Here is a 22,177-nt window from a genome sequence, read left to right on the forward strand (position 1 = left end):
TTTGCCCACTAATCTCCTATGTGGGACTTTATCAAAAGCTTTCTGGAAGTCCAGGTACACTACATCCACTGGCTCTCCCTTGTCCATTTTCATAGTTACATCCTCAAAAAACTCCAGAAGATTAGTCAAGCATAATTTTCCCTTCATAAATCCATGCTGACTCGGACTGATCCTTCTACTGCTATCCAAATGTGTCGTAATTTCCTCTTTTATAATATGATATCAGCTTTTCATATCAACAGCAGCAGGCATAACCTGAGCCCTAATGTTGGAGCCCGGCATCCGACAGCCTGCAATACGGGTGTTCATGGATAACATCACAGTAACCACTGGAACCCATGTCCTAGCAAGATGAGTATTGGAAACCCTGGACAAAGTAGCTACCTGGGCCAGGAAGTCCAGATGCATAGTGATCAAAAAGGACAAGGTTACTAGCAAGTACAGAAAGAAGTCATTCCATCCATTGAGGACAACCCAGTAAGGTGCTTTGGAAAGTGGTTTTCCTGCAGCAATAATGGACAGTGCCAACATCACCAACACTGTAAATCAGACTGATGAGTGGCTGAATAGGATCAACAAAACCGGACTCCCTGGTAAAGTTAAGACATGGCTGATTCAACATGGTCTTCCACTAAGGTTGCTCTGGCTTTTAATAGTGTACGAGTTTCCCATGATGACTGTAAAAGACATAGAGAGGACAGTTTACAAGCACCTGCAGAGGTGGCTGGGGATTCCCTCCTCACCCAGATTTTTCCAATGATGGAGAGGACCCTAATTGCAAGCTTTGTGGTCAACGGGATTCATTGGCACAAATACTGTCACAATGCAAAACACCTTTAACACAAGGTCCTACTGCCCCTAGCTGACACACTGGAGCAGGAGGGGTATAAAAAGACACCAGCTGGCAGAGAGGCAAAAAGGGCAGTCATTTTCATCAAAGAGAGAGCCATGCCAGTCATATCAAAGAGACGTCAATCCAATCTGCTGTAAAGTACCAAACCTTGGGGTGTGAGAGTCGATGTGGGGAGGTAGCTGTAGTTCCCAGGGGTGCTGCTAACCACACTTCGACCAGACGTCATACTATGGTCCACCAAAGGCAAGAAAATCATCCTGGTGGCGCTTACAGTACCAAGAGAGGAAGGATGCGAAGAGGCTCATGAGAGGAAGGCCCTGAAGTACCAGTCCATAGTCCAGGAGTGCAGGGACAAAGAGTAGCAGATGTCGATATTCCCTGTACGATCAGCCGTAGAGGGTTTCCAGCAAGGTCGGCATGGAAGTTGCTGTCTACGCTGGTCCTTGATGAAAAGAGCAGGAACCAATCAGCCCACAGGATGGGGGAGGAAGCAGAAGGAGTCGCTTGCTGGATATAGAGCAGGCGAGAGGAGTTGAACTCGATGTCAGGGCAAATGGCTAGTGATTTCGGTGACTTGGCCACCACTGCTGACCCTCGAACTGGAGAGTGTGGTGGTTCAAGGTTGAAACACTCTGTGAAGGTTAACCACCATCTGATGACATTAACCCCTGACCAAAGGCTCTAGTTACCTGAACAGGTAACAGCAGAGAGCACCCTGGTGTGTGATGCAAGCTGTTTTTCACATATGCCAGATGAGTTTGCAGTAAGTCCAAAGATAACACTGCAAACGAGCAATTAAGAAAAGGACAATGTTATGGCTGATAATGTGGCCAAGAAACTTGTTCTAAACAAAATTTTCAAATATTAATATTGGTTCAGGTTAGAGAATTGTGGGCATGTTGTGTTGGTGTTGGTGCCGGAGGCGTGGCAACATTTGCGAGCTGCCAGTATAATGTTCACTGATTTGATTTGACGCAAATGGCACATTCTATTGCATGTTTTGATGTACTTGTGATAAATAAAGCTAATCTTTAATCTTTAATCTTACCCTGAAGCTGCAAAAAATATTTGTTGTTCCCCATGCCCAGAAAATAAGCAACTCGCTCAAAAGCTTTGCAAAGAACAAACTATATCTACTGTAGGCAAAATGCAACTCTGAATGAAAATGACAGCAGAATACAAAACAGAAGAAAGAAATGAGGCAGTGACATTGGCAGAGAGGCTGAGATTGATGAGATTGCCTCCACTGTGATCAATTAGTTGGATTCTTATCTTTGAGATTTGGTGCAAGATAGCTTGTTAACTTGCAAAGCATCGAGTCACTAGGGTGGCATGATTTCAAAAAGCCACTCGGCTCTGCTTCTAGGGTTTACTGATACCAGTCAGCTGTGGCAAGTTGTAGCAGTGGCTTGTCTCTCCAGCACAGCCCCTGGTTATAACCTTGATTGACAGATCTGTCTACTCCAGAAAGCAACATCTGCTATGTCCCCTGGAGTGGATGGATAATATTTTCCCCAGCACTAATATATGTTTTCATTATTGATTCATTCTTCCTTTGTGAATCTTTGCAATATTTTTGCATATACTTCTTAAAAATTATAAAGTAGTATGTAATTATTTTGTATTTATAATTTTTACATGATGGCTGAAGGATACAGACTATACGGGAAAGAATATGATTGCATATTATTTGCATGGAATAGGAGAAGAAATTATAAACTCAAGAAATTCTGCAGATGCTCGAAATCTAAAGCAACACACGTAAAAATGCTGGAGGAACTCAGTAGGAGAGGCAGCATCTATTGAAATGAATAAACGGTTGACGTTTCAGGCCAAGATCCTTCAACAGAACAGGAAAGGAAGGGTGAAGATGCCAGAATAAGAAGGTGGGTGGAGGACAGTATGGAATTTATAAAGAATTTTGGCAGCAATTCTGCACTGAGCTGTCAGCCTCTCCCGCATACAACATAGGAAGTCCCATTTTTGCCAGTGGAGGTTACATGACAGTCTCCCAGCTGTGCTCTACCACTCAAAAAGAAGATAATGAAGAATAGTTTTATGTACATTGAAACACACAGTGAAATGTGTCATTTGTATCAACAACCAAGAGTCCAAGGATGCGCAAGTGCCCCCCACAAGCGCCATCATGCTCTGGTGCCAACATTACATACCCACGACTCACTAACCCTAACCTGTGCATCGTTAGAACATGGGAGGAAGGTGGAGCATACGGTCATGGGGAGAACATACAAACAGCAAAGGGAATTGAATGCTGAGTCTTGGCGCTGTGAAGCATTCTGCTAACTGCTGCTCGACAGTAACGCCCCACAGACTTCATGAAATGTAGGACATGAAATGCGCTTTACAAATTTAGAAAGATCTTTATTTTTGGCAGCAATAATATTTTGTCATCTATTTTAGACAAATGAAGTCTCTCATAAATATTTTAATAATTCTGTCGTCCAAACTTACTGCATGAACATTTACAATTCTACATGGACAGGAGTTAATATTTTGCATTTTTGAAGTCACATTTTATGTATCATTGGACATGAGGCTTAGCATTTGACAGTCTGAATGGTCAATGGGAGCTTAAACAGTCAAATTTAAGTGAGTTTGTACTGATTTGCACAACACAACTCTTTGCCTGCCAGTCTTTTGCTTTTCGGTCATCAATTGCTTTTGGTGCTCATGACGTGACCCCCTTTACATCAGTGACGCTCGACATACATTGCGGGCTACTTCGTTGATTTCTCGAACTTCCAGTAATGACCTCACCCCCTCTCCTTCCCATCCCCTTCTCACCTTATCTCCTTGTCTGCCCATCGCCTCCTTTTGGTCCTCCTCCCCCTTTTTCTTTCTTCCATGGTCTTTTTTACCAATTTACTTCCCAGCTCTTTGCTTCATTCCTTCCCCCTCCAGGTTTCACCTGTCACCTGGTGCTTCTTTCTCCTCTCCCCTCCTCTCCTATTTTAAATCTGCTCCTCAGCTATTTTTGTCCAGCCCTGTCAAAGGGTTTCAGGTTGAAAAGTCAACTGTACACTTTGCTGGCAGACTGAGCTCCTCCAGCATTTTGTGAGTGTTACTCAGATTTCCTCTTGTTTGTCACATGTATCAGTATCACAATGGGATAAAGGGAATTACAGAGGCATGAGACAGGAGCTTGCCCAGCTAGATTGGAAAAGGATATTGGTAGAGATGATGGCAGAACAAGGATGGCTGAAGTGTTTGAGAATAGTTCATAAGGTGTATGTCCCTCAGAAGAAGATGTTCTCAGATGACAAAGATAGGCAACTGTGGCTGACAAGAGAACCTAAGAACTTCATGAAAGCCAAGGATAGGGCATATAAGGTAGCAAAAGTCAGTGTGAAGTTGGATGATTGAGAGACTTTTAAAATCCAACAAAAGGCAACTAAAAAAGCAATTGGAAGGGAAAAATGAAATATGAGGGCAAACTAGTCAATAATATAGAGCAGGATACCAAAGGTTTTTTCTCATTTATATTAAGAGTAAAATGGAGGTGAGAGTTAATATTGGACTGCTGGAAAATGACGTTGGTGATGTAGTAATGAGGGACAAAGAAATGTCAGATGGACTTAATGGGTACTTTGCATCTGTCTTCACTGTGGAAGGCACTAATGTTGTGCCAGAGATCCGTGAGTGTCAGGGAGCAGGAGTGAGTGCCATTGCTATTACAAAGGAAAAAGTGTCAGGCACACTGAAAGGTCTTAAGGTAGATAAGTCACCTGGACCAGATGGACTACATCCCAGAGTCCTGAGAGAGGTCGCTGAAGGGACAAGAGATGCATTGGTCATGATCTTTCAAGAATCACTTGATTCTGGCACGAACCTAGTGGACTGGAAGATTGCAAATGTCACTCCACTCTTTAAGAAGGGAGGAAGGCAAAAGAAAGGAAATTATAGCCAAGTTAGCCTAACCTCAGTGGTTGGGAAAGTGTTGGAATCCATGATTAAGGATCAAGACTTGGGGTACTTGGAGACTAATGATAAAATAAGTCAAAATCAGCATGGTTTTTGTTAAGGGAAATCTTGCCTGACAAATCTGTTAGAGGTATTTGAGGAAATAACAATCATGGGGGGCAAAGGAAGGACAGTGGACGTCCTTTACTTGGATTTTCGGAAGGCATTTGATAAGGTGCTACACATGAGGCCGCTTAACAAGATAAAATCCTATGGTGTTACAGAAAATATACTGGCATGGATGGATGAATGGCTGACAGGCAGGAGGCAGTGAGTGGGAATAAAAGGGGCCTTTTCTGGTTGGCTGCCAGTGACTAGTGGTGTTCCTCAGGGGTCAGTATTGGGACCGCTACTTTTCACATTCTTTGTCAATGATTTGGATAATGGAATTGATGGCTTTGTGACAAAGTTTGCAGATGATACAAAGATAGGTGGAGGGGTAGGGAGTGCTGAGGAAGCAATGTCATTGCAGCAGGACTTAAACAAATTGAAAGAATGAGCAAAAAGTGGCAGATGGAATACATTGTTGGGAAACGTATGATAATGCTTTTTGGTAAAATGAGCAATAGTGTGGAGTATTATCTAAATGGGGAGAAGTTTCAAACATGAAAGGTGCAGAGGGACTTTGGAGTACTTGTGCAAGAATCCCAGAAGTTAATTTATAGGGGGAGTCTGTGGTAAAGAAGACAAATGTCATGCTGGCATTTATTTCAATGGGAATAGAATATAAAAGCAAAGAGATAAGCAAGGAGTAGAGAAGGGACAAACAGAGTGGCCATTGTCGGGAGTAGGCCCGTGGTGAGAGTAGAAGCATCAGGCTTCGGCTCTGAAGAGGCATTGGCTGTGGGTAAGCTTCTGTTAAGTTTTTCTTTTCTTCTCAAACTGTACCTGATATAATAAATGGCGGTTGTGTGTTCTTCAAGCCGGATATTGGAGTCCTGGAAGACCCAGAGTCTCCCAGGCAACTACATCTGTGTAAAGTGCATCTGGCTGCAGCTCCTTGAAGACCGTGTTAGGGATCTGGAGCAGCAGCTGGATGACCTTCGGCTTGTACGGGAGAGTGAGGAGATAATCGATCAGAGTTACAGGAAAGTAATCACCCCGAGGTTGCAGGAGAAATGGAAATGGGCAATTAGAGCAGAGCATCCTCGTGGCCATTCCCCTTAAATACAAGTATACTGCTTTGGATACTTTTGTGGGGGATGACCTCCTGGGAGAATGCCATGGTGACTGGTTTACAGGCACTGATCATGGCTCCGTGGTGCAGAGGGGAAAAAGAGAGAAGAAGGGACTGGTGGTGATAGGGGACTCAATAGTGAGGGGAACAGACAGGAGAATCTGTGGATGTGTACAGGACATCCGGATAGTATGTTGCCTCCTAGGTGCCACGGTCAGGGACATTTCAGATTGTGTCCATAACATTTTGTAGAAGGAGGGGAAGCAGCCAGATGTCTTGGTACATAATGGTAGCAATGACAAAGGTAGTAATTTCTGGATTGCTGCCTGTGCCATGCACCAGTGAGGGTAGAAACAGGATGATTTTGCAGACAAATGTGTGGCCGAGAAACTGGTGCAGGGGGCAGGGCTTCAGGTTCTTGGATCATTGGGATCTCTTCAGGGGAAGGTATGACCCGTTCAAAAGTGACGGGTTGCACCTGAACCCAAGAAGGACCAATATTCTCACGGGCAGGTTTGTTAAAGCTGTTGGAGAGGGCTTAAACTAATTTGGCAGGGGGATGGGAACCAGAGTGAAGGGACTCAGGATAGGACAGATAGTAAAAAAGCAAAGATAGTGTCAGTCAGACTGTCAGGAAGGGCAGGCACGTGATGGGACATACAGTCGACAGGGTGAGTATCAGTAAATTAGGAAGGCAAAATCAAAAACGGGTAGCAAATACGGTATTCAAGGTGTTGTATCTCACTTGATGGAGTATAAGAAATAAGGCGGATGATCTCGTTGCACTATTACAGATTGCCAGGTTTGATGTTGTGGCCATCACTGAATCGTGGAAGAAGGCTGGTGGTAGTTGGGAGCTGAATGTCCAAGGTTACACGTTGTATCAGAGGGATAGGAAGGTAGGCAGAGGGGGAGGTGCGGCTTTGCCGGTAAAGAAATGATCTTTCAAAAATCTTTGGACTCTGGCATGGGTCAGAGGACTGGAAAATTGCAAATGTCACTACACTCTTTAAGAAAGGCAGCAGAGAGGAATTTATAGAGCAGTTTGCCTGACCTCAGTTGTTGGGAAGATGTTAGAGTCAATTGTTAATAATGAGGTGATGGAGTAGGTGACATAGGACAGAGAGTACAAAGTACTATCATGGTTTCCATAATGTAAAATCTTGCATGCCGATCCTGTTGGAATTCTTTGAAGAGATTACAAGTAGGATGGATAAAGGGGATGCAGTGGATGTTCTATATTTGTACATTTGTACTTTCAAGGTGTCACACATGAGGTGGCTTACCAAGTTAAGATTCCATGGTATTAGAGGAAAGTTAGAGCATTGGCTGATTAGGAGAAGGCAGCCAGTGGGAATAAAAAAGTATCCTTGTAGGGTTGGCTGCCAGTGACTGGTGCTGTTCCACAGGGGTCAGTGTGGGACAACTTCTTTTTATGCTGTATATAAATGTTTAGATGATGGAATAGATGGCTTTTTTGCCAAGTTTTCATATGATACAAAGATTGGTGGAGGGGCAGGTAGTGTTGAGGAAACAGGTTTGATACAGATTGGAACAACAGGCAAGTAAGTGGCAAATGAAATACAATGTGGGAAAATGCGTGGTCATGTACTTGGTAGTAGAAATAAATGTGGGGACTATTTTCTGAAAGAGGAGAAAATCCAAAAATCTGAGATGCAATAGGACTTGGGAGTGCAGAACACTCTAAAGGTTAACTTGCAGGTTGAGCCAGTGGTGAGGAAGGCAAATGCCATGTTCACATTCATTTCAAGAGGGCTAGAATACAAGAGCAGGGATGTGATGCTGAGGTTTTATAAGGCACTGGTGAGGTCTCACCTTGAGCATTATGTACAGATTTTGGCTTCTCATCTTGGAAGAGATGAGCTGGCATTGGAGACAGTCCAGAGGAGGAGCACAATTATGAATCCAGGAATGAAAAGGTTATCATACAAGGAAAGTTTGATGGCTCTGGGTCCATACTCACTGGAATTTAGAAGGATGAAGGGGGATCTCATTGAATCCTTTCAAAAGTTGAAAGGCCTAGAACAGAGTAGATGTGGAAAGGAATTTCCCATGATGGGAGAGTCTAGGACAAAAGGGCACAGCCTCAGGATAGAGGAGCGTCCATTCAAAGCAGAAATGTGGAGAAATTTCTTTAGCCAAAGGGTGGTGAATTTGTGGAATTTGTTGCCACATGCAGCTGTGGAGGCCAGGTTGTTGGGTGTATCTAAGGCAGAGATTGATAGGTTCTTGATTGGACATGGTGTCAAAGGTTACAGAGAGAAGGCCCGGAAATGTAGTTGCAGAGGAGAAAAAGAAGATCAGATATGATTGATTGGTGGAGTAGACTCAATGGGGCAAATGACCTAATTCTGTTCCTATGTCTTATGGTTTTATGTCTTATAATGCTGAGCCTTCATGAGACATTAGTCAGGCCGCACTTGGACTATTGTCAATAACTTTGGGCCCCATATCTCAGAAAGGATTGAAGAGAGTCCAGAGGAGGTTCACAAGGATGGTTCTGGAAATGAAGGGGTTAACATATGAGGAGCATTTGGCAGCTTTGGGCCTGTACTCACTGGAATTTAGAAGAATGTGGGAGAATCTCATTGAAACCTACTGAATGTTGAAGGACTAGATAGGATGCATGGGAGAGGATTTTCCCTTTGGTAGGAGATTCCAGAACTAGAGGGCATAGCCTGAAAATTGAGGGGCGACCTTTTAGAATGGAGGTAAGGAGGACTTTTTTAGCCTGAAAGTAGCGAATCCATGGAATTCTCTGCCACAAAATGTGATGGAGGCCAAGTCTATGGGTATACTTAAGACAGAAGTTGGTCATTTCCTGATTGGTCAGGGCATCAGATGATATAGTGAGAAGGCAAGTGTATGGGGTTCAATGGGATCTGGGATCAGCCATGATGAAATCACAGAGCAGACTCAATGGGCTGAATGGACTAACTCTGGCTTACGAAATTGCAATGCTATCTTAATAGTACATCAGGTGAAATAGGGGAACAATTGGCCAGAGAGGAATTACTGTCAGAAGCCCAGACAATCATAACCATGATGGAAGGCTCAGCTTGCAAACACCATGGACACAGAGAACACATGAGCCAAGATTTGAACAATAAGCAAAGGTGTACTTGGGAAGTGGGAGGACTTCAAAAGTGAAATATTGAGAGTATAGTGTTTGTATGTTTCTATCAGAGAACTTTGGTTTCCGAGATATCTTGAGGCCCTGGTTAAGAAACTAAAGGGGGAGCATAGCAGGTTTAGGCAAATAAAAACAAATGAGGTGCTTGGTGAGTATAAAAATTCAAGAGAACATTTAAGAAAGAAACCAGGAGGTTAACAGAAGACATGAGGTTGCTCTGGCAGGCAAGGTGAAGGAGAATGCTAAGGAATTCGACATATGTTAAAAGCAAAAGTATAGCAAGGGACAAAATTGCATCTCAGGAAAATGAGAATAGTAATCCATGCGTGCAGCTGAAATTGATGGAAGAGATATTAGATGGACTTTTTTTGCATATATTTACTTGGGAAATGGACACAGAGACCATAGTTGTGAGGCAATGCAGCAGCAAAGTCATGGACCCAATACAGATTACAAAGGGTTTGCTGTCTTGAGGCAAATTATGGTGGATAAATTACCAGGGCCTGACAAGATGTTGCCTCAGACCCCATGGGAGGCTAGTGTAGAAATTGTAGGGGCTCTAGCAGAGATATTTAAAACATTGTTAGCCATAGGAGAGATTTCAAAGGATTGGAGGATAGCTAACGCTTAAGAAAGGCTCTATGAATAAACCAGGAAATTATAGGCCAGTGAGCCTGACAGCAGTGCTGAGAAAGTTATTGGAAGGTATTCTAGTGGAACAGATATATAAGTATTTGGATAAACAGGGTTTATTTAGGGATAGTCAATACGGCTTTGCATGTGGTAAGTCACATCTAACTGATGTTATACAGTTTTTCGTGGAAATTATCAGAAAAGTTGATGAAGGCATGGCAATAAATGTTGTCTACATGGTCTTTCCTAACGTCTTTGACAAGGTGTCAGATGGGAGGTTGGTTAAGATGGTTCGGTTACTTGGCATTCAAGCATTCAAGTTGAGGTAGTAAATTTGATTAGACATTGGCTCTGTGGGAGAAACCAGAGAGTGATAGCAGGTGGTTGCTTCTCTGACTGCAGGCCTGTGACTAGTGGTGTGCCACAGGGATCTGTGCTGGGGCCATTGTTGTTTGTCATCTACAGTATATCTGTGATCTGGATGATAATGTGGTCGATATTTCAAGCCAAGACCCTTCATGAATCCTGATAAATGTTCTCAACCCGAAATGTCGACTGTACTCTTTTCTATAGATGCTGCCTGGCAGGCTGAGTTCCTCCAGCATTTTGTACGTGTTGCTTGGATTTCCACCATCTGCAGATTTTCTCTTGTTTGTGGATGATAATGTGGTTATCTGGATCAGCAAATTTGCAGATGTCTTCAAGATTGGGGGTGCAGTGGACAGTGAGGAAGGCTATCAAAACTTTCAGTGGGATCTGCACCAGCTGGAAAAATGGCTGAAGAGTGGCAGATGGAATTTAGTGCAGACAAATATGAGGTGTTGCATTTTCAATAGGATCAATGACAGTGGGTCTTATACAATAAGTGGTAGGGCACTGAGGAGAGTGGTAGAACAAAGGGCTCTGGGAATACAGTTCCACAATTAATTAAAGTGATGTCATAGGTAGCTAGTGATGTCAAGAAATCTTTTGGCACAGTGCCTTCATGAATCAAAGTATTGAGTACAGGAGATGGAATGTTATGTTGAATTTGTATAAGATGTTGATAGAAACATAGAAACATAGAATAAGTGCAGGAGTAGGCCATTCAGCCCTTCGAGCCTGATGGGGCTTAATCTGGAGTATTTTGTGTGCAGTTTTGGTCACCTACCTATAGGAAAGATATAAATAAGATTGAAAGATTGCAGAGAAATTTTACAATGATATTGCTTGAGGATGTGAATTATAGGGAAAGATTGAATAGGCTGGAACTTTATTCTGTAGAATGTCGAAGATTGAGGGGAGATTCAGTAGAGGTTTCTAAAATTATTAGGGGTATAGATAGGGTATATGTAAGCAGGCTTTTCCCACTGTTGGGTGAGACTACATCTAGAGGTCGGGGGAAACTTCTTCACTCAGAGGATGATGAGATAATGGAATGAGCTACCAGTGTAAATGGTGGATGAGGGATTAATTTTACCATTTAAGAAAATTTGGATCAGTACATGGACATGAGGGGTATGGAACCTGGTCTTAAATAGCTTGGACAGATTTTTGCATCATAGGCGAATTAAGTGTTATAGGAAAAAGGCAGATAGGTGGATAAGATAGATGCAGCAAAGTTGTTTCCACTGGTAGGTGAGACTATAACTATGGTACATAGTCTCAAAACTCAGATGAGTAAATTTAGGATGGAGATGAGGAAGAAATGCCTCTTTAAGAGAGTGGTGAATCTATGGAATTCTCTGCCTAACAAAGCAATAGAGGTTACCTCAGTAAATGTATTTAAGACAAGGCATAGTAAGGGAATTAAGAGTTATGGTAAAAGGTACGTCAATGGAGATGAGTCCACGGCCAGAGCAGCCATGATATTATTGAATGGTGGAGCAGGCTCACTGGGCCAGATGGCCTACTCCTCCTCCTAATTCTTATGTTCTTATGTTGATTCACTCAGATTGATCCTCACAACCGTTTCAACTTTTTTCCAAATTACCCTCGCATTCTCTTCCAGCTTAAAAATGATATATGGAAGAGAGATGAATTTATGAAACATTAAAAAAAAACAACTTACTATATTTTTCCTCAGGTCAAGATTAGCGGGATTAACACCTAAAGAGACAAAAACAGAAAGAAGAAATGGATAAGTTGTTTCATGACATGAAATGGTATACTTCTTAAACCAAAATAAATGATATGTGACAGACCACATTAGCTATGAAGTAATAGAGGTCTTGCTCTCAACTTCACTATTTTTAAATTTTGAAATAAAGTGATCCCAGTTGCATCATCCTTCCTGCAATGTATACTGTACTTGCACTAACAATCCAACAAACTATTTCCAAATATCATATTTATGAAGCAGTACTAGCAAAGAAGTTTATCCTGCTGTTGGAGTCGTTTCTCCCCTCGGCTTGAGTCATAGTTTTGTTCTGCTCAACCTTGTCTCCTTCAGAAACCTTTGAATTAACTTCTGGGTCTTGAAGGCAAGATGAACCTAAAATGCCCTTTTCTCATTACCGCCACCAATGAAGATGTACAGAAGCCTGAAGACAATCACTCAATGATTCAGGAACAGCTTTTCTCTCTCTACCATCAGATTTTGCTCTCTTTTTGTATTAGCAATCTATCTATCAATCTCTCCAAATATTGTTCTAGTTGTACCTCAAATTAATGTTTCATGTCTTGCACTGTACTGCTGCCGCAAAACAACAAATTTCATGACATGTGTCAGAAACAATAATAATAAACCTGATTCTTATTGTGATGACATCTGTACTTCAGAATACACACTTTTCCTCTGGAAATTAAAGCATGATTTTATATTAGGCTTGATGGGGTAGAAACTCCATCATGCTTCATCAAGAATAGGAAAACTTGGAAATTTCCCCACAAACAATGATGGAAAGGAATTTATTTGCTGGCTCCACAATTTCCCATTTCCATAGAACCATAGAACACTGCAGCACAGTACAGGCTCTTCAGCCCTCCATGTTGTGCCGACCCATATAATCCTGAAAAAAAAGTACTAAACCCACACTACCCCATAACCCTCCATTTTTCTTTCATCCATGTGCCTGTCCAAGAGGCTCTTAAATACCCCTAATGTTTTAGCCTCCACCACCATCCCTGGCAAGTCATTCCAGGCACTCACAACCCTCTATGTAAAAAAACTTACCCCTGATGTCTCCCATAAACTTCCCTCCCTTAATTTTGTACATATGCCCTCTGGTGTTTGCTATTGGTGCCCTGGGAAACAGGTACTGACAATCCACCCTATCTATGCCTCTCATAATCTTGTAGACCTCTATCAAGTCCCCTCTCGTTCTTTTACGCTCCAAAGAGAAAAGTCCCAGCTCTGCTAACCTTGCTTCATATGACTTGTTCTCCAAACCATGGATACTTTTCATTTCATTATTTTTGAAGGCATCTTTGCTTTCCAGTTTTTTTTTACATGTACAAGATTTTTACACAATAGTGTATGTGCCTATCCAAAGAGAAAGGTAAGTTTTATTTGTCATATGTATATTGATACATACAGTGAAATGCTTTGTTTGTGTCAACAACCAATACAAACTGAGGATGTGCTGGGAGCAGCCCACAAGCAGTGGCATGCTTGTAGCACAAACATTGTATGCCCACAACTTGCTAACCCAAACAGGAATGTCCTGGGAATGTGGGAGGAAACCCATATGAAAATCACATGGTCATGGGGAGGTTCTACAGATAGAACCAGGACTGAACCCAGACCGCTAGCGCAGTAATGTTTTGTGCTAACCACCATGCTGCTATGCCACCCTGGAGCATCAATGAACAAGGGTGTTATACCATACTATTACAGCTCACTACCTCATAGTTCAGAGTTCAATTCTAGCGCCATCTAGTGTTCTCCCTATCACCATGTGGGTTTCCTCCTGGTGTTCTGGTTTCCTCCCACAGTCAAAAGATGCACCGGTTGGTAGGCTAACTGCTCATTGTAAATTGTGCTGTAATTAGGCTTAGGTTAAACTGGTGTGTTGCTGTTAGTGTGGCTTGTTGGGCCAGAGGACCCTGTTCCACACTGTATCTCTAAATAAAGAAAGAAAGCACCTCATCCCTAGAATCCACTCTTGTAATGTTGTTAGACAGTGGATTCCAGGGTTTCCAAACAGACTTGATAAAGAAAAGTTATATGTTATCCACCACGTCTCCACTTAACTGTGTCAGTGCTATCTGCTTCAACAACTTCACGTGGCAACGAGATCCAGGCTTATCTCATTTGTCATTTGTAGAACATGACTGAGTACAAATTGGCTGCCACCTATTGTCCATTAGAAGAGTGATGAAAGTGTTGAATCCCACACACTCGGCATAAGTCACCTGCTTAGTGTGAGGATGAAATTCTGTCTGAGTGAAATTGCTGACATTTCTTGTTGCAGACAAAAAGCCGCCAGCGGCAAAGAAGTTCATAATGGCAGCAGCACAGACTGCAACAATCAGGTGAATTTAAGTCTCCATCTAGAAGGTAATCGAACTCTGTGACAAGCCCATGGGAGACGCAAAGTTCCAAAGTGCGTGGCTCTTCAGAGAATGCAGATCCATAGTGCCATACTTATAAATTCTGTACAGATGGTATTACATCCTGTCAGCATACCTCTTGTTGCTTGCTCATCATATAAAAATGTTTGATTCTCAAAATGTGTGTTTTCCCCCAGGGTGCTCCAGTTTTCTCACACTGTCCAAAAATGTGCTGAATAGATAAACAGGTCATTGTAAAATTGTCCAATGATTAGCTTAGGGTTAATCAGTTTTGTCAAGGGTGTTTCCACATGTTTTGCCATTCAATACTGAAACAACAATCAGATTATAGCTGTCCATTCCCTATTTTGGCTCCCCTCTTACCTCTTCTCTTCTTCTCACCTGTGCATCACCTCCCTCCCATGGTCCACTCTCCTGTCCTATCAGATTACCTTTGATATCTTCCACCGAACAGCTTCATCTTCTCATTTCAAACACCCCCTTCCCCCTCACCTGGCTTCACTTATCACCTATCACCTGTCAGCTTCCCCTCCTCCCACCTTTTTATTCTGGCTTCTTCTCCTTTCCTGATGAAGAGTCTCAGCCCAAACCATGCTTTCCACCAGGAGGATGGACAGAGTCTCCTTTCAGAATGGTGGCAGGATTAAACTCTGAACTCCAGGACGCCCCAAGCTGTAATAGTGTTGTGCTAAACACTCGACCACCGAGCACCCAACTTATTCTACTGTATCTCTAAATAAATGAATGAATGGATGGATAGATAGGTAGATAAATAAACAAACAAACAAGCAAATAAATAAATAAATGTACAAATGTGCCAGATTCTCTAAGGTTGTCATAGCCTAAGGAGTTAGTAGGTATAAGCTCCCTTTACCTCTACCTATTAGCAAGCATCTCAAATAGTCTCTGACAACCAAGTCCAGCTCTGGGCCTTAACCTGTGGCTACAAGGTCCATAAGACCGTAAGACATAGCAGCAGAATTAGTTTATTCAGCCGATCGAGTCTGCTCCACCATTCCATGACGGCTGATCCTGGATCCCACTCAACCCCATACACCTGCATTCTTGCCATATCCTTTGATGCCCTGACTGATCAGGAAACGATCAACTTCCACCTTAAATATAACCATGGACTTGGCCTCCACCACAATCTGTAGCAGAGCATTCCACACATTCACCACTCTCTGGCTAAAAAAATTCCACCTTCCCTCTGTAGAAAAAGGTTACTTCACAGTTTTGAGGCTGTGCCTCTAGTTCTGGTTATCCACACCATAGAAAACATCCTCTTCACACCCACCTTATCTAGTCCTTTCAACATTCGGTAAGTTTCAATGAGATACCCCCGCATTCTTCTGAGTTGAGTACAGGCTCAAAGCTGCCCAAAACTACTCATATGTTAATCCCTTCATTCCCAGAATTATCCTCGTAATTCCGCAGGATTCTCTCCAATGACAACACATACTTTCTGAGATATCGGGCACAAAACTGTTGAAAATACTTCAAGTGCAGCCTGACTAGTATCTAATAACGACTCAGCATCGTCTTCTTGCTTTTATATTCTATTCCCCTTGAAATAAATGCCAACATTGCATTTGCCTCTTTACCACAGACTTAATCTGTAAATTAACCTTCTGTGAGTCTTGAACAAGGACTCCTAAGTCGCTCTGATGTTTGATCCTTCTGCCCATTTAGAAAATAATCTGCACTATTGTTCCTTTTACCAAAATATACTATCATACATTTTCTAACACTATGTTCCATCTGCCACTCTTTTTGCCCATTCTTCCATTTTTTCTTTCTGTAATTGCATTGCTTCCTCAGCACTACCTACCTGTCTTCATATCATCATCAAACTTTGCCACAAATCCATCAATTCCATTATCCAAATCATTGACAAACAATGTGAAAAGTAGTGGTTACAATACTGACCCTTGAGGAACACCTCCAGTCACTGGCAGCCAACTAGATTAAGGTCCTTTTATTCCCACTCCTTGCCTCCTGCCATTACTCTATCCATAGATATCTTTCCTGGAATGCCATAGGAATTTACCTTATTAAGCAGCTTCATGTGTGCCACCTTATCAAATGGCTTCTGAAAGTCCAAATAAATAACATCCACTGCCTCCCCTTTGTCTGGAGGAACCATCTCTACTGACAGGAGAAGGGGTAAAGGTGGGCTATTAGTGCATTAAAATCAGTTGATCTGGCCATTTGGGACGTCAGCCATGGTTGGCAGCACATCTCAGGAAAGGAAAACTCTGATCTCAAATCTACATTCTCTTGTGGCTTTACCCACTCATGGGGAGGGCTTCAGGAGTAAACCTTGAGGGAAGATCCAGAGCTGGAGTTTCTACGTTGAGTTCAATGCTGACTAATGACTCTTGAGACACCACTGGTGCCAAACCATATCAGGCTCTGCCATTCCTTTGGATTCATCAGCTGCATGAAAAGTGGATACTTGCTACATGGCAACAGCTTATTCTCAATATCATACTGCCTAGTCTTGTGTATGACAGCTGGGATGCAGCATCCATGATTGAGCATGGCCAATAGAGGCTCGCACAAGTGTTGTCGAGAGACATTATTTTACAGTAAGAAAAATATAAACAAGGTCATTTACAAATTAGTTCTAACATTTTTTAAAATTTATTTGGTCATTTGTTAGTCATCTTTTACCCTTAAGTCATGATGTCTGATTGTAATCCCACCCAACCTCTGTGGAAAAAGCCTGTTTGCATTTACCCGATCTATACTCCTCATGATTTTGTATACCTCTACCAAATCTCCTCGCAGTCTTCTACATTCATAAGAATACAGTCCTAACCTACTCACTCTTCCCTTGTAGCTCAGGTCCTCCATACCCAACCACATCCTTGGAAATTTTCTCTGCATTCTTTCAACCTCATTTACATCTTTCCTGTAGGTAGGTGACCAAAACTGCATATAATTTTCCAAATTAGGCCTTGCCAATGTCTTATACAACTTTGACATATCATCCCATTTCCTGTCCTCAATACATTGATTATTGAAGGCCAATGTGCCAAAAGCTTTATTTACAAACATATTTGTATGTGACACAAATTTCAATTAAGTATGTACCTGTATTCCCAAATCCCTTTGTTCTACCACATTCATCTGTGCCCTAGAGTTCATGTGTAAAACCTACGCTGGTTGGCCCAACCAAAGTGCCAAACCTCACACTTGTCTGCATTAAATTCCATCTGCTTTTTTTCAGACCATATTTCCAGCTGTTGCAGATCCCTCTTACTCACTGTCTTACTCACTGGCAGCCTTACTCACTGTCTACTTTCCCCCATTCTTGGTGTCATTTGCAAATTTGCTGATCCAGTTGATCACATTATCATCCAGATCATTATCGATGACAAACAATAAAGGAACCAGCACCAATCCCTGTGGCACATCACTAGTCAAAAGCCTCTAGTCAGAGAGGCAACCCTTTACTACCACACCCGCCTGCCACCCGACTCGGGATAGGGCTCCGCTTGTCCTCACCTACCACCCCACCAGCCTCCGGGTCCAATGAATAATTCTCCATAACTTCCGCCACCTCCAATGGGATCCCACTACCAAGCACATCTTTCCCTCACCTCCTCTTTCTGCTTTCCGCAGGGATCGCTCCCTACGCGACTCCCTTGTCCATTCATCCCACCCCATCCCTTCCCACCGATCTCCCTCCTGGCACTTATCCATGTAAGCGGAACAAGTGCTACACCTGCCCTTACACTTCCTCCCTCACCACCATTCAGGGTCCCAGACAGTCCTTCCAGGAGAGGCAACACTTCACCTGTGAGTCGGCTGGTGAGGTATACTGTGTCCGGTGCTCCCGGTGTGGCCTTTATATATTGGTTAGACCTAACGCAGACTGGGAGACTGGTTCGCTGAACACCAATGCTCGGTCTGCCAGAGAAAGCAGGATCTCCCAGTGGCCACACATTTTAATTCCACATCCCATTCCCATTCTGATATGTCTATCCATGGCCTCCTCTACTGTCAAGATGAAGCCACACTCAGGTTGGAGGAACAACACCTTATATACTGGCTGGGTAGCCTCCAACCTGATGGCATGAACATTGACTTCTCTAACTTCTGTTAATGCCCCTCCTCCTCTTCTTACCCCATCCCTGATATATTTAGCTTTTCCCCCCTCCCCCCATTTTTTTCTGTTTCTCTGCCCATCACTCTGCCTGTTCTCCATCTCCCTCTGGTGCTCCCCTCCCCCTTTCTTTCTCCCTAGGCCTCCCACCCCATGATCCTTTCCCTTCTCTAGCTCTGTATCCCTTTTGCCAATCACCTTTCAAGCTCTTAGCTTCATCCCACCCCCTCCTATCTTCTCCTATCATTTTGCATTTCCCCCTCCCCCTCCTACTTTCAAATCTCTTACTATCTTTCCTTTCAGTTAGTCCTGACGAAGGGTCTTGGCCCGAAACGTTGACAGTGCTTCTTCCTATAGATGCTGCCTGGCCTGCTGTGTTCCACCAGCATTTTGTGTGTGTTGCTTGAATTTCCTGCATTTGCAGATTTCCTCGTGTGTCCTCTACTAACACTCTCTGGTTTTTCCCACAAAGCCAATGTCTAATCCAAATTACTAACTCATATGAATGCTGAGTGGCTAAACCTTCTTGACCAACCTCCCATGTAGGACTTCATCAAATGACTTGTTAAGGTCCATATAGACAACATCCACTGCCTTGCCTTCATCCACTTTCCAAATAACTTCCTCGAAAACTTTGGTTAGACAACATCTACCATGAACAAAGCCAACCTGACTCCTTTATCAGTCCAAGTCCACACAAATACTTTTTATCCAGTCTGTTAGAATACCTTCCAATAACACTCCCACAACTGATGCCAGCCGCACCGGCCTATAATTTCCTAGTTTCTGGTTAGAGCCTGTTTTAAACAGCAATGTTGGAACAACATTGGGTGTCCTCCAACTCTCTGGTACCTCTCCTGTCACTAAGGATGCTTTAAATTTCTCTGCTAGGACCCCGGCAATTTCTGCATGAGCCTCCTGCAGGGTATAAAGGAACACCTTGTCAGCCCCTGGGGACTTACCCAGCCTGATTTGCCTCAGTGTTCTGAACACTTCCTCTGTAATCTGTACAGGGTCCATGATGCTGCTTTGCCTCACTTCTAGAGACTCTGTGTCTGTCTCCCAAGTAAATAGAGATGGGAAGGGTTTTGGCCCGAAACGTTCTCACTACCTCCTCCCATAGATGCTGTCTGGCCTGCTGAGTTCTGCCAGCATTTTGTGTTTTTATTTATTTCCAGCATCTGCAGATTCACTCGTGGTGACAGATGGGAAGAATTCATTTAAGAACTCGGCCATCATTTTGGCTACACGCATGGACTATCATTCTGTTCTTCCAGAGAACCAATTTTGTCTCCGTGCAATCCTTTTGCTCCTAACAAATCTGTAGAATCCCTTGGGATTCTTCTTCAACTTGTCTGCTTGAGCAACTTCATTCCTTCTTTTAGTCTTCCCTAATTTCTTAAGTGTTCTCTTGCATTGCATTTCTGATACTCTATAAGCACCTTATTTGTTTCTACTTGCCTATACTTGCTATGTACCTCCTTTTTTCTCTTACTCAGAGCCTCAATATCTCTTGAAAACCACGATTCCCTACACTTGTTATCTTTACCTTTTATTCTGACCGGCATGTATAAGCTTTGCTTTCTCAAAATTTTGTTTTTGTAGTCCTCACACTTTCCATATAACCAGAACAATTACAGCACAGAAACAGACCATCTTGGCCTAACTAACTTCCCTCAAGGTACTAGGGAATATCATGTCAAGACTTGGAGACTTATCCACTTTTATATTCTTTATAATCACCAGTACTTCCTCTTCTTTAATCATCTTAGTTTCCATAACTACCCTACTTGTTTCCCCTACCTTACACAATTCAACATCCTTCTCTTTAGTGAATACCGAAGAAAAGAAATTGTTCAAAATCTCCTCCATCTCTTTCTGCTCCACACATAGTTGTCCACTTTGATTCTCTAAGAGACCAAGTACACCTCTGCCAGAAAACAGCCTGTCCCAATCCACACTTGCCATTTCACTTCTGATACAAGCAAAATTGGCCTTTCTACAATTTAAAATCTCAACCTGTGGACCAGACCTATCTCTTTGCACATTTACTTTAAAGCTAATTATATTGTGGTCACTGGATGCAAAGCGTTCCCCTACACAAATTACTGTCACCAGTCCTGTTTCATCCCCTAATAGCAGATTCAGTATTGTAATCTCTTGTTGGGAATTCTATGTACTAATGAAGGAAATTTTCATGAACACATTTGACAAGCTCTATCATATCCAGTCCTTTTCCAGTCAGTATGTGGAAAGTTAAAATCACCTGCTATAACAACCTTTTGTTTATTTCAACAGGCTGCAAACTCTACAAATTGGTTCCTCTGAATTCTTAGGATTGTTGGGTGGTCTGTAATATAGTTCCATTAACATGTTCATACTATTTATTATAATCCTTGTACCAAATGTACAGCATTTTCAACACAGTTATGATCCTTGTCCCACTCTTATAACCTTTTTCACACAGTAATGAACCTCATACCAAACATATAGCATTTCCACACAGTAATGAACTACATACCTGTGGAAAATTCAGATATGAAAATACAGTAATGAAAAATTCAGTAATGAAAATACCTGTGGAATATTCAGATATACTCAGTCATCACTTGTACCTTCAGTACTGAATAAAGTGGCCACTGAGTGTACATTCATGGTCTTCTGCTGCTGTAGCCCATCCACTTCAAGGTTTGATGTGGAAGAGCTCTTCTGCACAGCGCAGTTGTAAGACATGTTTATATGAGTTACTGATTTAAGTGACTTTGACCATGGAATGATTCTTGGTTGAGTATCTCAGAAATATCAGTATCTTTTCCATTGAGAGTAGGGGAGATTCAAACAAGAGGACATGATTTGAGAGTTAGGGGGCAAAAGTTTAAGGGTAACACAAGGGGGAATTTCTTTACTCAGAGAGTGGTAGCTGTGTGGAACGAGCTTCCAGTAGAAGTGGTAGAGGCAGGTTCGGTATTGTCATTTAAAGTAAAATTGGATAGGTATATGGGCAGAAAAGGAATGGAGGGTTATGGGCTGAGTGTGGGCCAGTGGGACTAGGTGAGAGTAAGCATTGGCATGGACTAAGAAGGGCCGAGACGGCCTGTTTCCATGCTGTAATTGTTTTATGTTTACATAAAGTGTTAATCTGCTGGCATTTCCATACACAACAGTCTCTGGAGTTTACAGAGAATTGTGCGAAAAACTGGAAAAAAAATCTAGTGAGCCGCAGTTCTGTGTGCTAGAGCATCTTGTTAATGAGAGATGTCAGGGGAGAATGTCCAGATGAGTTCAAGCTAACAGGAAGGTGACAGTAGCTCAAATAACCATGCGTTGAAAAGAAAATTGTAACCAATTATTACCATCATAAGCGTAAAATGATATCCTAAAATTAAGTCACTCTAGACAAGAATCCCGAAACAAGAGTCTAAAGAGAGGAACACAAGCAAGGTGAAACTAGAAGGATTTATTTGTTACACATTTTATTTTACTTAGAGATACAGTGCAGAACAGGCCCTTCCAACCCACTGAGCCGCGTCCCACCTATTTACCCCCAGGACAAATTACAATGACCAATAATCTATTAACTAGTACAACCTTGGAATGTGAGAGGAAACCAGAGCATTCAGAGAAAACTCACGGATACCATGGGAAAAATAAAAGGACAAGAAACAAAATACAGAAAAAACGACAGTGAAAAGTGTAGCAGAGACAAATTGAATTCCTGTGGAATTGGGCAAATCCTGTCGAGAATTGTTAGTGAGGTAGATAATAATTAGA

The 22,177-nt window shown here is 42.4% G+C and overlaps 1 protein-coding gene across 1 annotated transcript in view; it reads right to left on the minus strand.

Moving 5' to 3' along the window:
- The window catches only part of LOC132400430 (PC3-like endoprotease variant B), a 1,805,907-nt gene that overhangs the window by 1,044,286 nt on the left and 739,444 nt on the right, over positions 1-22,177 (minus strand). The window contains exon 6 of the mRNA XM_059981370.1: positions 11,849-11,886. Coding sequence (XP_059837353.1) covers positions 11,849-11,886 — 38 coding nt within the window. The remainder of the gene's footprint in view (positions 1-11,848; positions 11,887-22,177) is intronic.

The sequence above is a fragment of the Hypanus sabinus genome, chromosome 10 (assembly GCF_030144855.1).
Source record: "Hypanus sabinus isolate sHypSab1 chromosome 10, sHypSab1.hap1, whole genome shotgun sequence".
Taxonomy (NCBI): domain Eukaryota; kingdom Metazoa; phylum Chordata; class Chondrichthyes; order Myliobatiformes; family Dasyatidae; genus Hypanus; species Hypanus sabinus.